Raw genomic sequence first — 17,003 nt, 5'->3', positions numbered from 1 at the left:
TTCAAAGAAAGGGACTTCTCTTCCTCCACCATCAATGCTGCCCTCAACCACATCTCTTCCATTTCATGCACGCCTGCTCTCACCCCACCCTCCTTCCACGCTACCAGGGATAGGGTTCCTCTTGTCCTCACCTACCACCCCACCAGCCTCCGTGTCCAGCACATAATTCTCCGAAACCTCTGCCACCTCCAGCTGGATCCCACCACCAGACATATCTGACCCTTACCCCCCCGCCACACTTTCTGCTTTCCGCAGGGATCGCTCCCTACGTGACTCCATTGTCCATTCGTTCCTCCCCACTGATCTCCCTCCTGGCACTTACCCTTGCAAGCCAAACAAGTGCTACACCCGCTGCTACACCTCCTCCCTCACTACCATTCAGGGTCCCAAACAGTTCTTCCAGGTGAGGCGATATTTCACCTGCGAGTCTGTTCGGGTCATATACTATGTTCGGTGCTCCTGGTGTGGCCTCTTGTATATCGGTGAGACCCGATGTAGATTGGGAGACTGCTTCACCGAGCATTACGCTCCATCTGCCAGAGGCCACTCATTTTAATTCCACTTCCCATTCCCTTTCCGATATGTCCATCCATTGCCTCCTCCACTGTCGGGATAAGGCCACCCTGAGGTTGGAAGAACAACACCTTATATCCCGTTTGGGTAGCCTCCAACTTGATGGCATGAATATTGATTTCTCAAACTTCCAGGAATGCCCCCACCCCTCCTTCACCATTTACTATCCCCTTGTTCCTCTCTCATGTTATCTCTTTGCCTGTTCATCCCTCCCTCTGGTGCTCCTCTCCCTTTTTTTCTTCCATATCCTTCGGTCTCCTTACTCTTTAGGGAGCTAGGGCTTTACTTTTTGGAGAGAAGGAGGATGATAGGAGACATGATAGAGGTGTACAAGATAATAAGAGGAATAGATAGAGTGGATAGCCAGCGCCTCTTCCCCAGGGCACCACTGCTCAATACAAGAGGACATGGCTTTAAGGTAAGGGGTGGGAAGTTCAAGGGGGATATTAGAGGAAGGTTTTTTACTCAGAGTGGTTGGTGCATGGAATGCACTGCCTGAGTCAGTGGTGGAGGCAGATACACTAGTGAAGTTTAAGGGACTACTAGACAGGTATATGGAGGAATTTAAAGTGGGGGCTTATATGGGAGGCAGGGTTTGAGGGTTGGCACAACATTGTGGGCCGAAGGGCCTGTACTGTGCTGTACTATTCTATGTTCTATGTTTTCACCAATCAACTTCCTAGCACTTTGCTTCATCCCTCCCCCTCCAAGTTTCACCTATCACCTGGCGTTTCTCTCTCCCCTTCCCCCACCTTTCAAATCTACTCCTCAGCTTTTCTTCTCCAGTCCTGCTGAAGGGTTTCGGCCCAAAACCTCAACTGTACTTTCTTCCATTGATGCTGCCTAGCCTGCTAAGTTTTGTGTGTGCTGCTTGGATTTCCAGCAACTGCAGATTTTCTCTTACACGAGACAATCAGTTTGGCCAATGCCAGAAATGAATGGCAAATTAATTAAAATGGAATCGGATACCGACCCGTGCCACAACATGAATTTGAACTGCATTTCAAAAATATTGACTGAAGCCTGCAAATATCTATCCAAGAACTTATACTGGAGAAACCTAATGTCTGTGGGAATGACATTCGTAACAGTGAAATACAACAGCCAAAAAGCCACCTCGGGCTTGTGTGTAGTAAAAACAGGAGGGCCAGCATTGTGGGGACATGTTTGGCTCAGAAAACTGTCATTTGATTGGAGATCTATCTACTATCTGCATGTCACATCCCCTGCATTAGAGTCAACTGAGAGCAAATTAAGAAAGGTACTAAATGATGCCACAGTATGGCATTGGAAAAATTCAAACACATCAAGAATAAAGTAGTGTTAAATGAAAATGCCACACCAAGGTTTTCCAATCTCATCCGATTCCTTATACCATCTGCGATAAAGTAGCCAATGTGCTAGACGGCATGGAGGCCGAAGGAATTCTTTCCAAGGTTGAGTGGAGTCCATGGGCAATGCCACCAGTCCTTGTAGCCAAGAAGGATGGGTCTGTCAGGATCTGTGGTAATCAACCCAGTAGTGGAAGTACATCAATACCCTTTGCCAAGTTGGACGGCACCTTTGCAAACTTTTCTGGAAGGAATCACGTCAGCAAAGTGGATTTAGTTGAGGCCTACCGGAGATAGAAGAGTCCAATGTGTTTCTCACCATAAACACTCAGAAAGGGGTTTATCTCTATTACAGGCTTATTTTTGGAGTAGCATCTGGACCTGCGCTCCAGCAGAATGCTATGTACAAGGTGTTGCATGACTACCCAGGCAATCAGCATTATCAGCAAGGATGTCAAGGAACATTTCCAAAATCTCATGACTGTGTTATAACGATTAGAAGATTATGGGCTCAAAGTAAGATGTAACAAGTGTGAAATTTTTAAATCAAAAATCACTCATTGTGGTCGCACCTGTACATCATGGATGCTCAAAGGCCAAAGGACGTGTCACAGTTGCAGACCTTTTTAAGATTTGTCAATTACTATACAGGTTCCTACCAGCAAGATGGCAAAGTGCACAGTCACAGTAGCTACTATGGGGCCAACCAAAGGTGTTATTGTCTTCTGCAAATGTATTTTTTTTTATGATCATAAGACCCTGCTGGACATTAAGAACTTAAAAGTTCTGCACGCCTACCCCATCAGCGAATTGCTTGTTGGTGGAGAAACTGAAGGAGCAGGACTTGGTGCCTGCGTCAGAGAGGCCTTGGAGGAGTTGGTGTGTGAAGACAGTGTGCAGTCTAACAGTGAATGATCATCTTAGTCACTTTGCTCGTGATTGCAAAACCCTGTTGGACACTGTTAATGTGGAATGCTACAATTCCGATTCACTGATTTATTAACATACAGTAGGGGAGTGATGTGGCCTCAGTTGTTGTGAGGACTACACCTCAAGCCCCAGTGTCACCTATTTATAGCCACCCAGGAGAGAGGTGTTGGAGTTGGTATACTTCACCAGAATTCTGGGAGCAGTGTGGTGCGGTGTCCAAGCTGGAGTTGGAGCAGGCTCCAGTGTTCTATCGGCAGAAGAAAAGCCGTATTGTGATTGACTGCGAACTGCTGCAATATTCATGGACTCGGGGTCTTGGACTACATTTTTCTTTGTGTGACTGTATTTTACTGATATTTTATATGTGCTGTATGTGCCTTGTGCTGTGTATGACTGTTGGTACTATGTTTTGCACCTTGGCCCCAGTATAATGTTATTTCAATTGGCTGTATTCATGTATGGTTGAATGACAATTAAACTTGAACTGTGCTCCATCCCTTGAACTCATTACTACAGATTGGGAAGAAATGGCAATGAACGAAGCAGTGTGAAGTGGCTTTCAAAAAGACAAATGAAATGGTGACATTTGTGATTGACAGAGGCCTTGAGTCTGGTTAGGGGTGTAAAACATTTCACCCAGTATGGAAGAGTTTACCCTCATTACTGATCATCAACCACTCATGTCTATTTTCAATCCACAGATAAATATTCCACTAACTTCAACAATATGAATGCAGAGATGGGCTCTGGTCCTTGGAGGACACAAAAACAAGATTGAATTTAAGCGATCAATCATGGAAATGCTGATGGATTGTCCCATTTACCTTTGGAAAAGGAAATTTACAAAAGAGAACACTCCTCTTGATGTATTCTCCCTAATATAAATAGAAAGTCTCTCTATTATGGCATTGATGATCCAAAGGGAAAACAGAAAAGACTCCACACTGTCTCAGGTCTACATGGCAACTTAAAATGCTTGGGATGTGTAGCAGAAATTCCAGTCCCCTATTTTTACCAGCACCGACATAAACTTGCCCTCGTCAGAGTTTGCCTTATGTGGGGATTGAGAGTTTATGTACTATCCATGCTGAGAGCTAAAGTGTTGGAGGAGCTACATGCCAGTCATTTAGGTGTGGTCAAAATGAAAGCATTGGCTTGAAGCTTTGTCTGGTTGCCTGAGATGGCACAGCAGATCAAGCAACTAGCCATGCACTGTATGGAATGCCAACATGTCCAGAGCTGACAGGACATTCTGTGGACATGAAAGGGATACCTGGATTGTGTGTTGCCTCCCAGTTGCCAGGGTCTGGGACATCTCAGATAGTATCCACAGTAATTTGGAGGGGGAGGAAGACAGCCAGATATCTTGGTACATATTGGTACCAATGACATAGGAAGGAGAAGCAAAGAGGTCCCGAAGAGTGAATTGAGAGAGCTAAGCAGGAAGTTCAGAAACAGGACCTCCAGGGTAGTAATTTCTGGATTGCTACCTGTGACATGCAGCAGAGAGGGTAGAAACAGGATGATTTAGCGATAAGTGAGTGGCTGAGAGGCTGGTGCAGGGGGCAGGGCTTCAGGTTCTTGGGTCATTGGGATTTCTTCTGGGGGAGGTATGCCCTGTACCAAAGTGATGGGTTGCACCTGAACCGGAGGGGGACCAATATTCACGCAGGCAGGTGTGTTAGAGCTGTTGAGGAGGATTTAAACTAATTTGGCAGGGGGTGGGAACCAGAGCGAAGGGACTCAGGATAGGATGGATGGTTTAAAAAAAAAGCAAATATAGCGTGCAGTCAGATGATACGACAAAATTGCAGCCAGCAGGTTGAGAATCAGTGCATTAGTGATGAGAATCAAAAAGGGTAGCAAATACAGTACTCAAAGTGTTAGATCTCTCTGCACAGACTACAAGAAATGAGTTTGTTGAATGCCTGTGAGATGGCTTTTTAGATGAGTTCATCATTGAGTCTACAAGGGGGTCAGCTATATTGGATTGAGAGTTATGTAATTAAACTGGGGCAGTTAGGGAGCTTAAGGTAAAGGAACCCTTAGGAGCAAGTGATCTCAATATGATTTGAGTTCAACTTGAAATTTGGTAGGGAGAGAGTAAAGTCTGACATACTGGTATTTCAGTGGATTAAAGGAAATTATGATAGTATGAGAGAGGAGTTGCCCAAAGTAAATTGGAAGGAGATGCTGGCAGGGATGATAGCAGAGCAGCAAAGGCTAGAGTTTCTGGGGAAAAATGTGGAAGGTGCAGGATAAATGTATTCCAAAGATAAAGAAATACTCAAATAGCTAAAGAGTACAACCACGGCTGATGAGGGAAGTCAAAGCTAAAGTAAAAGCAAAAGAGGGGCATACAACAAAGCAAAAATTAGTGGGAAGATAGAGTGTTGGGAAACTTTTATAACCTACAGAAGCAATTAAAAGAATCATTAGGAAGGAAAAGATGAAATATGAAAGCGATCCAGCAAACAACATCAAAGTGGATAGTCAAAGCTTTTTCAAGAATGTAAAAGAATAAAAGATATGAGAGTGGATATAGGATCACTAGAAAATGAGGCCAGAGCAATAAAAGCAGGAGACAAGAAGATGGCAGATGAATTAGTGAGTATTTTGCATCAGTCTTTACTGAGGAAGATACCAGCGGTGTGCCAGATGTTGTAATGTGTGAGGGAAGAGAAGTGAGAGCAGTTACTGTTATAAGAGAGAAGGTGCTCAAAAAGCTGAAAGACCTAAGGGTACACAAGTCACCCAGACCAGATGAACTGCACCCCAAGTTTCTGAAAGAGGTAGCAGTAGAGATTGTGGAGGCATTAGTAATAATCTTTCAAAAATCATTGGACTCTGGCATGGTGCCAGAGGACTGGAAAACTGCAAGTGTCACCCCACTCTTTAAGAAAGGAGGAAGGCAGTAGCAAGAAAATTATAGACTGGTTAGCCTGATCTCAGTGGTTGGGAAGATGTTACAGCTAATTGTTAAGGATAAGGTTATGGAGTACTTGGAGTCACAGGACAAGATAGGACAAAGTCAACATGTTTCCTTAAGAGGAAACCTTGCTTCACTAACCTGTTGAAATTCTTTGATGAGATTACAAGTAGGATAGATAAAGGGGATGTAGTGGATGTTGTACATTTGGACACTCAGAAGGACTTTAACAAAGTGCCACACATGAGGCTGCTTACCAAATTAAGAGCCATGGTATTACAAGAAAATTACTGGGACGGTAAGAGTATTGGCTGATTGGTAAGGAGGCAGTGAGTGGGAACAAAAGGATCCTTTTCTGGTTGGCTCCAGTGACTGGTGGTTTTCCACAGGGGTTGGTGTTAGGACCACTTCTTTTTATGCTGCATATCAAATGGGCAAGAAAGTAGCAAATGAAATACAATGTTGGAAAATGCATGCTCATACATTTTGGTAGTAGAACTAAATGTGCAGACTATTTTTTAAAGCAGGGAGGAAATCCAAAAATCTGAGATGCAAAGGGACTTGGGAGTCCTTGTGCAGAACACCCTAAAGGTTAACTTGCAGGTTGAGTCGGTGGTGACGAAGGCAAATGCAATGTTGACATTGATTTCAAGAGGTCTAGAATACAAGATCAGGGAGGTGATGCTGAGGCTTTATAAGGCACTGGTGAGGCCTCACCTTGAGTATTGTGAACAGTTTTGGGTTCTTCGTCTAAGAAAAGAAATGTTGGTATTAGAGAGGGTTCAGAGGAAGTTCACAAGGATGATTCTGAGAATGAAAGGGTTATCATATGAGGAATTTGATGGCTCTGGGTCTGTACTTACTGGAATTTAAAAGGATAGAAACATAGAAAATAGGTGCAGGAGTAGGCCATTCGGCCCTTCGAGCCTGCACCGCCATTTATTATGATCATGGCTGATCATCCAACTCAGAACCCTGCACCAGCCTTCCCTCCATACCCCCTGATCCCCGTAGCCACAAGGGCCATATCTAACTCCCTCTTAAATATAGCCAATGAACTGGCCTCAACTGTTTCCTGTGGCAGAGAATTCCACAGATTCACCACTCTCTGTGTGAAGAAGTTTTTCCTAATCTCAGTCCTAAATGGCTTCCCCCTTATCCTCAAACTGTGATCCTCGTTCTGGACTTCCCCAACATCGGGATCAATCTTCCTGCGCCTAGGCTGTCCAATCCCTTTAGGATTTTATACGTTTCAATCAGATCCCCCCTCAATCTTCTAAATTCCAATGAGTACAAGCCTAGTTCATCCAGTCTTTCTTCATATGAAAGTCCTGCCATCCCAGGAATCAATCTGGTGAACCTTCTTTGTACTCCCTCTATGGCAAGGATGTCTTTCCTCAGATTAGGGGACCAAAACTGCACACAATACTCCAGGTGTGGTCTCACCAAGGCCTTGTACAACTACAGTAGTACCTCCCTGCTCCTGTACTCGAATCCTCTCACTATAAATGCCAGCATACCATTCGCCTTTTTCACCGCCTGCTGTACCTGCATGCCCACTTTCAATGACTGGTGTATAATGGCACCCAGGTCTCGTTGCACCTCCCCTTTTCCTAATCGGTCACCATTCAGATAATAATCTGTTTTCCTATTTTTGCCACCAAAGTGGATAACTTCACATTTATCCACATTAAATTGCATCTGCCATGAATTTGCCCACTCACCCAACCTATCCAAGTCACCCTGCATCCTCTTAGCATCCTCCTCACAGCTAACACTGCCACCCAGCTTCGTGTCATCCGCAAACCTGGAGATGCTGCATTTAATTCCCTCATCCAAGTCATTAATATATATTGTAAACAACTGGGGTCCCAGCACTGAGACTTGCGGTACCCCACTAGTCACTGCCTGCCATTCTGAAAAGGTCCCGTTTATTCCCACTCTTTGCTTCCTGTCTGCCAACCAATTCTCTATCCACATCAATAACTTACCCCCAATACCGTGTGCTTTAAGTTTGCACACTAATCTCCTGTGTGGGACCTTGTCAAAAGCCTTTTGAAAATCCAAATATACCACATCCATTGGTTCTCCCCTATCCACTCTACTAGTTACATCATCAAAAAATTCTATGAGATTCGTCAGACATGATTTTCCTTTCACAAATCCATGCTGACTTTGTCCGATGATTTCACCGCTTTCCAAATGTGCTGTTATCACATCTTTGATAACTGACTCCAGCAGTTTCCCCCCACCGACGTTAGGCTAACCAGTCTATAATTCCCCGCATCAACAAAGGTTATGGGGGAAGGCTGGGGGGTTGAGCTGAGGAGGGAAAAAAGGATCAGCCATGATTAAATGGTGCAGCAGACTCGAGAGACCAAATGGCCTAATTCTGCTCCCATGTCTTATGGTCTCAACAGTGGCAAGGACACAAAGCACTTTTTGAAAAGAAAAAATATTGGATTCTTTAAAATGTATCTAAAAGGGCAGAAGGGCACTTGTTTATCATTTATTTTGAAAGGTATCAGTTCAAACCACACAGTATGTCCTCAGTGTTGCCATGTTAACCCCAATTTAATGTTCATTTGTCAGGCACGGGATTGGACCCCATGAATTTCTGAAGCACATTGCACATACATGGCTCAGTGATACAGAAATGACTGCACAGTTTTTAAAAACAAAATTGGTGACATGGTCTTAAGAAAAACCTAAAGATGTCTCAACCCAGAATGTTGAACGGGTAGAGTTCAGTAGTTGAACCAGACATCCCTTACCTTTTCTCAAATGCAATGGGTTCCTGGTACAAAGAATGCTCAGGAACGCAACTTCATCTGTTCCCCACTTTTTCTCCCCAGCATCATACAGTGACTACACGGGGAAAGACAGAACAAATTCAGGTTACACAGAGTTTGAAATAAATTTCAGCAATCACTCGATTAACCACAAACAACATCCAAAACCAGAATTAGACTCTGGTGAATTGGAACCCACACATGAAAACCACATTGGAAGCCCCTTCGTTCAGATGTCTGTGAATCGCTGTAGATAGCAAGGTATTTTACAAATTCAATTTTTAAATCATAAATTAAAATTAGAATTACTTGGTGATTTGAAACCTTTATAGTACAAGGAACATGGTTAAATGATAGTTAATTATCAGGGCTGAGAAAATCTCTTTTAGGGTCTAAAGGAACGAGAGAGGAATAATGAAATCCTTGACCAGGATTTTTCCATTTTCTCTTGGCAAAGTCTCAAAATTGAAAGAGTGCTGATACTTCATTGTTGATAAATAAAGTGATAGTTCAGATATTAACAGGACAGTTAGCCCAATATTGGTGGTAAAGAAATATTATAAAATTCACACTATATAGTTCAACTTGCATAAAATCATTGAAAAAGCACAATCAAGGACAGATAATATTCATTTCCTATGAGATTAGATACAACCAATTTGAATTAAAGATATAATATTAAGGGTTAATAAGGGTAATATGTTTAATGTATTCTGTATGAGTTTTACCAAAGTATTTAACAAAATGTTCAATGTTTCAGAGATAAGAGAGTGAGGTAAGATGGGGAAAGGAATTGCAGTAGTAATCAGAGATAATATCACAGCAGCACAGTGACCTCACACAGAGAGGGCATAATGGGGGGGGGGGTCTCATCTTCAAGCTTAATCTTAAAATGTTGATGAAATACATGGCGAGGGTCTCCAGATACTCATACCTGTTCTGAAGCAATAGTTTTAGCTATGGGTCTGGCCATGTAAGAGATATAATGACTCTATAACACCACTACCGACCTGTGCATCCTTCTTCGCTAGCTGCTCATCAACATAATTTCCTTCATCTCTGTTTCCCTGAAAAAAAAATGCCAACATTCAATAAAATGAAATGGATACATTTGATGAAATGGACACTTTTGGTAATGTACAATTCAGTTGAGGGTAACAGTTGCTCCAGTTCTATTGATAAACCGGACCTGAACATAGCTCAAGACCAACACACAAGAGATTCTGCAGATGCTGGAAACCCTGAGCAACATTCACAACATGCTGGAGGAACTCAAGCAGGTCAGGCAGATCAGGACTGGAATAGAATTAAGAAGAAACCAAAATTAGGTGAAGGAGGGGAAGGAGTACAAGCTGGCAGGTGATAGGTGGGGGGAAGGGGAGTAGCGAAGTAAGAGCTGGAAGTTAATGAGTAGAAGAGGTAAAGGGCCAAAGAAGAAATCTGATAGGACATGACAGTGGACAATTGAAGAAAGGAAAGGAGAAGGGACGCCAGAGGGAAGTGATGGCAGGACAGAAGAGAAAGGGTGAGAGGGGTGTCAGAATGGGGAATGGAAAAAGAGACAAGAGTGAAGGGGAGAGAAATGACTGGAAATCAGAGAAATTGATGTTTGTACCATCAGGCTGGTGGCTACCCAGATGAAACACCAGATGTTGCTCCTCCAACCTGAGCATGGTTTCATTGTGGTAGTAGAGGAGGCCATGGACCAACATCTCGGAATGGATATGGGATGTCGATTTGAAATGGGTTGCTACTGGGAAATCCCACCTTTTGTAGCGGACAGAAAAAATGTACTCAACAAAGTAGTCCCCCACCCTACATCAGATCTCACTGATGTAGAGGAGGCCACGCCAGGAGCACCAGATACAATTAATATAGACAATAGACAATAGGTGCAGAAGTAGACCATTTGGCCCTTTGAGCCTGCACCGCCATTCTCAGATCATGGCTGATCATCTACTATCAATACCTGGTTCCTGCCTTGTCCCCAAAACCCTTGATTCCCCTATCCATAAGATACCTATCTAGCTCCTTCTTGAAAGCATCCAGAGAATTGACCTCCACTGCCTTCTGAGGCAGCGCATTCCACACCTCCACAACTCTCTGGGAGAAGAAGTTCCTCCTCAACTCTGTCCTAAATGACCTACCCCTTATTCTTAAACCATGCCCTCTGGTACTGGACTCTCCCAGCATCTGGAACATATTTCCTGCCTCTATCTTGTCCAATCCCTTAATAATCTTACATGTCTCAATCAGATCCCCCCTCAATCTCCTTAATTCCAGCATGTACAAGCCCAGTCTCTCTAACCTCTCTGCGTAAGACAGTCCGGACATCCCAGGAATTAACCTAGTGAACCTACGCTGCACCTCCTCCACAGCCAGGATGTCCTTCCTTAACCCTGGAGACCAAAACTGCACACAATACTCCAGGTGTGGTCTCACCAGGGCCCTGTACAAATGCAAAAGGATTTCCTTGCTCTTGTACTCAATTCCCTTTGTAATAAAGGCCAACATTCCATTAGCCTTCTTCACTGCCTGCTGCACTTGCTCATTCACCTTCAGAGACTGATGAACAAGTACTCCTAGATCTCTTTGTATTTCACCCTTACGTAACTCCACACTGTTCAGATAATAATCTGCCTTCCTGTTCTTGGTCACAAAGTGAATAACCTCACAATTATTCACATTAAACGCCATCTGCCAAGTTTCTGCCCACTCACCCAGCCTATCCAAGTCACTTTGAATTCTCCTAACATCCTCATCACGTCACGCTGCCACCCAGCTTGGTACCATCAGCAAACTTGCTGATGTTATTCACAATGCCTTCCTCTAAATCATTGACGTAAATCGTAAACAGCTGTGGTCCCAATACCGAGCCCTGTGGCACCCCCCTAGTCACCACCTGCCATTCCGAGAAACACCCATTCACTGCCACCCTTTGCTTTCTATCTGCCAGCCAGTTTTCTATCCATGCCAATATCCTCCCCCCAATGCCATGAGCTCTGATTTTACCCACCAATCTCCTATGTGGTACCTTATCAAATGCCTTCTGAAAGTCTATCTTCCTGGTTACATCCTCGAAAAACTCCAATAGATTAGTCAAGCATGATTTGCCCTTGGCATTTAATTAAGGACCACAACAGACTTGCACGTGAAGTGTTGTCTCACGTGAGAGGACTGTTTTGGAGACTGCTTGGTTGATTACTGTGCTGTGGGAATAAAGGTCTTAACAAGTGAGGCACCTCCAAGGAAGTTGTGGCTCAGCATTCTGGGTGAGGTAGTCCATTGGATTCGACATTGGCTTCATGGAAGAAGCCAGAGAGTGGTAGTAGATGGTTGCCTCTCTGACTAGAGGCCTGTGACTAACGGTGTGCCGCAGGGATTGGTGCCGTTTGTCATCTACGTATAGCAATGATCTGGATGATAGTATGGTAAATTGGATCAACAAATTTGCAGATGAAACCAAGACTGGTGGTGTAGTGAACAGCAAGAAAGAGTATCAAAGCTTGCATCAGGATCTCGACCAGCTGGAAAAATGGAATTTCATGCAGGTAAGTGTGAGGTACTTTTGGAGTACCAACCAGGATAGGACTTGCAGTGAGGGGTAGGGCATCGATTGCAGAAGAACAGAGGGATCTGGGAATACAGATCAATAATCTATGTAAGAGGCATTACTGATAGATAGGGTCATAAAGAAACCTTCTGGAACATTGGCCTTCATAAAATGAAATACTGAGTATAAGAGCTAGGATGTTACATTGAAGTTGTACAAAACATTGGTAAGGCCTAATTTGGTGTATTGTTTGCAGATTTAGTCACCTACCTACCAGAAAGATGTCAATAAGATTGAAAGAGTACACAGAAAATTCACAAGGATGTTGCCAGGACTTGAGAACTTGAGGGAAAGGTTGAATAAGTTCGGACTTTATTCTCTGGAGTGTAGAAGAATGAGGAGAGATTTGATAGAAGTATATAAAATTATCACGGGTATAGATAATGCAAGCAAACTTTTTCCACTGAGGTTGAGTGAGACTAGAACTAAAGGTAATGGGCTAAGGGTGAAAGGTGAAATGTTTAAGGGAACATGAGGGGGAATTTCTTCACTCAGAGGGCAGTGAGAGTGTGAAGCGAGCTATTAGTGGAAGTGATGGATGTGGATTCTATTTTAACATTTAAGAAAAAGTTGGATGAGTACATGGATGACAGGAGTATGCATGTTGACGGGATTAGGCAGATTAATAATTCTGCATGGACTAGATGTGTCGAAAGGCCTGTTTCTGTGCTATGAAAAAAAATAGCTGGCGTAACAAATAATCTGCTTGAGAACTCAACAGACTGAGCAATACTTGTGGGGAAGAGGAAATAGGTCTAGGCAACAATTCCTCTTCCCTCCTGGTGATCAACAATCAGAACATAGAATAGGACCTTCTGCCATGATTTGCCAACCTATTAGCCTACTCCAAGATCAATCTAACCTTCTCCTCTTATCTAGCCCTTTAGTTATCTAGCATCCACGTGTCTATCTAAAAGAGTCTTAAATATCCCTAATGTATCTGCTTGTACCAACCACTCCCCGATTGCAGTGACTTCCATGCACTTATGGCTGCCCACTCTATCTATGCCTTTTTTTCCCCTCTTATACATTGCCAACTCTTTTCCTTCTTTGCTCCAATGCAAAAACAAAAACATAACGCTTTCAACCTTTTCTCATAAGACATTTTCCCTAATCCACGCAGCATCCTGATAAATCTCCTCTACACCTCTCGAACGCTTCCAAATTTCCTATACTGAGGTGCCGAGAACTGAATACAATACCGCAAGGGTGGACCAACCAGCGTTTTATAGAGCTGCAACAATAACTCGCAGCTCTTGAATTTAATCCCCCAAACAAAGGCCAACTTTAAGGGATCTATGGACTTGTACCCCAAATCCCTTCTTTCTACACATTGCTAAGAATCCTAACTTTGTACTCCACATTCAAGGTCAACTTTCCAAAGTGCATCACTTCACACTTCTCCAGATTGAAATCCATCTGCCACTTATCAGCCCCAGTCAGCATACAAGCAAAAATAAAACACTGTATCCCTTGAATGCAAATATTGAAGATGCATACAGCTCTATGGCTGTCCTCCAACTTGGAAGATCAGATGACAACCTGGTTCAACTCATGCCCTTGTATAAACCCAAAGTACATTAACAGCTAGCTATCATCAAGAGAGTAAAGAAATGGTCTCTAGAGACCATTGGGGCCTTGAAGGGCTGTTTTGAGGTTACTGACTTGAATGTGCTTTATGAACCAAATGGGGAGGACATTATTGGACTTACTGCTTGCATCACTGGCTACATCAGTTTCTGTGTGGACATTTTAATACCATCAAGGACTGTTCGCTGCTTCCCTACCAACAACCACGGGTCACCAGTGATCTGAAGGCTCTTCTCAACCACAAAAGAGAGCCTTTAGATCAGGAGACAGGGAGAAATTGAAACATGTGCAGAGGGAGCTAAAGGAGAAGATCAAGGTGGCTAAGAGGAATACAGGAGAGAGCTGGAGAACAAGTTCAGGTAGAGTAGCACACAGCAGGTTTGGCAAGGCCTAGCTGTAGAGCCTCAGAATGCAGCCATGAATTGGCTGATGAGTTAAACCAACACTTCAATAGGTTTGACAATTGACCTCCTGTTCACACCTCCCTGAGCACACCAGTCCAGGTGCTGAGGCACCTAACACTCTGTCAGCAACACTGCCTCCCCTCCTCTGTCCTCATCTCTCCAATCCAACAAGTGGATGAACAACACAGACTACCACTGTCTACATCCCCTTCTTGCCCTGCATCTACCATCCACACCTCCACAGATCAACTGCTATTGTTCCGATCTACAATTCCCCCAGCCCCCACCTTCCACCAGCTCCCCAGCCATCATGGACTCACCTTCACTACTGAGAAGGTGAGAAGGGCTCTGGGAAAACTCAGACAGAGCAAAGCATTGGAACCGGATGGTGTGAACCCCAAGGTCCTGAAGGAATGTGCTGAGCAGCTGTGTGGAGTTCTCCAGCGCATTTTCAATCTGAGTCTCAGCCTGGAAAGGGTCCTGACTGTGTGGAAAACATCATCTGTGGTCCCATTACCCAAGAAGGGCCAACCAAAACTCTTGAATGACTATCGTCCAGTGGCCCTGATCTCACACATCATGAAGACCCTAGAGAGGCTGGTCCTAGCTCACCTCTGACCTGGTCAGATCAGCCCTCGATCCCCGGCAGTTCACCTACCAGCAGCACAGTGGAGTCGACGATGCTGTCACCTACCTGCTGAACAGAGCCAGCTCCCATCTGGATAAGCAGGGCAGCAAGGTGAGAATCATATTCTTTGATTTCTCTACGTTCTGAGGAGACTGAGGCCCTTGTCTCTCACAGATGACTTCTACAAGTCTGTTGTTGCCAGTTTAATCTTTTATGCAGTGGTGTGCTGGGGCAATAGCATCAACAATGGAGATGCCAACAGGCTCAGTAAACTGATTAGAAAGTCTGGCTTCATTACAGGAGTCAAACTGGATGCACTGGAGGCGGTGGTAGAACATTGGACCCTACGGAAAATCCAGGCAGTTCTGGACAACGTTTCTCACCCTCTGCATGCCAAATTGGCTGAACAGAAGAACACTTTCAGTAACAGACTAGGACAACTGTGCTGTTCCAAAGAGCACTGTAGGCAGTCATTCTTATGCTTGGCCATTAGGCTCTATAATGAGTCAACCTATAGCCAGGAAGTGATAACCCCCTCCTGTTAGACTGTTTGAGTTAACCTGTTTTTTTTTTAAAATTCTTTCTTAGTTCTCTTCTCATATTGTGTATCTGTGCACTTGTAATATTACTGTGACTCTGTAACTTCCTTTGGGATCAATCATCAAGTATCTATCTATGCTCTCAATGCTCCATAGTAACCTACAACAACCTTCTAGTCTGCCCACAACACCACCAAACATCAAGTCATCTAACCCTCCCTTCCGCTTCCTCATCCAAGTCATCTGTGAGAGACAGAGGCACAGAGACATGTTTCCCAGGATCCCTTGCTTCCTTAATGAACCTTGTTGAACATCTCACTAAAACCCACAGTACACCACATCCATTGTTCTCCCTTCATCACTTTGTGTGGTCTCTTGACCCTTAGTAGGTTGTTTTGTTGCTCCAGATTCCAGAATCTGCAGTCTCTTGTGTGCATCTTTCTCTGAGCAAAATACTTAGTTCCACTCAAGTCAGCAACATAGAAAGAAATGTTAAAAGTCAGGGCAAGAATAACCATACTGATCCTCAAACCTTTGTGGTTAGAATTAGTGAGCAGAGAGTAACAAAGCTGTAGCTCAACTTTCCCTAATACGGAAGGGGAAACGGAGGAAATTTGGAAGATTTGACCTTACAGATCGCTTTGGGTGCAACACTGGTCTTCATGCATCATGATTTCCATCAATAATTGAAAAATGAAAAAAAAAACACTGATACTGCAACCTTGAAATAAATTTTGAAAAATATTGGAAATGAACAAGTCAGGAATGTTTGTGGAAAGAGAAACAGTTGATATCATCCTGAAATACTAACTCTCTCTCCTTCCACAGATATTGCCGAATTTGCCATGTGTTTCCAGAATCTTCTGTTTTTAAGCGCATCTTTAATAACAGTCCAAGGAGATAATCAGACACACAGAATAATAAATATGATAGGAATTGTGAATTTGGAAAGCAACTAATTCTAAAAGTGATAAAGAGCAATTTTCAATTCAGATCAGAGTCTGCAAATATAAATAAGAGAAAAACATAACAGATAACTTTCATATTGTGAATCAAACCTTTGTCGATGCTTTCTTCAAACCTGTTAGAGGTTAATCACATGGTGGACATATTTATATTTTTACTGGATCCAGAAAACACCTTTTCAACGCTGACATTTGAATTTCTGAAGTTGTTCACAAAGCAGCAACATTGACACAGCTGTGCAAGCAGTGACTACAGCAAGCACTAGAATCACTTCCTTACCGTTGCTAGGGACACCAGCACTCTTTGGAACATGTGAGAAGTGTCCCCACAGATATCATCCTCCAGACTCTTGCCAAATTCTGAAAGAATAAGATTCCAATCATTAGTTAACTACAAGTAATATAGAAGCCAAAAACAAAGGAAACAGAACAAAATCCATTTCCCTAATGACAGAAACCATTGTTCAGGGCAACCAATCAAACACCAAATCGTGTCTTTAAAACAAATTTAATTCAAGCGTTCAAATCCTTCTATCACCCTCTCAGCTCAGTTATTTCTTTCAGGAAACCAAGTTAAAGTAGTTAACCTGGATCAGCAATCCAGAGATGCAAGATCAAATCTCACTACATGAGCCATGGGGTGCAAATTCAGTGAATTGAAATAATCTGGAATTCCGGAAAACTGACCTTAGTCACAGTAACCACAAAA

The 17,003-nt window shown here is 43.4% G+C and overlaps 1 protein-coding gene across 3 annotated transcripts in view; it reads right to left on the bottom strand.

The window, feature by feature from the left end:
• Positions 1 to 17,003, bottom strand: part of LOC134351135 (annexin A4-like) — a 113,264-nt gene that overhangs the window by 22,613 nt on the left and 73,648 nt on the right. For all 3 annotated transcript variants that reach the window (XM_063057240.1, XM_063057241.1, XM_063057243.1), the window contains exons 7-9: positions 16,575 to 16,654; positions 9,566 to 9,622; positions 8,538 to 8,631 (exon numbers count right to left, since the gene is read on the bottom strand). In XM_063057240.1, the coding sequence (XP_062913310.1) occupies positions 8,538 to 8,631; positions 9,566 to 9,622; positions 16,575 to 16,654 (231 nt within the window). The remainder of the gene's footprint in view (positions 1 to 8,537; positions 8,632 to 9,565; positions 9,623 to 16,574; positions 16,655 to 17,003) is intronic.

This window comes from Mobula hypostoma, chromosome 8 (assembly GCF_963921235.1).
Source record: "Mobula hypostoma chromosome 8, sMobHyp1.1, whole genome shotgun sequence".
Taxonomy (NCBI): Eukaryota; Metazoa; Chordata; class Chondrichthyes; order Myliobatiformes; family Myliobatidae; genus Mobula; species Mobula hypostoma.
The sequence above is the reverse complement of the archived record's forward strand: the minus strand, read 5'-3'. Positions and strand labels throughout refer to the sequence as shown.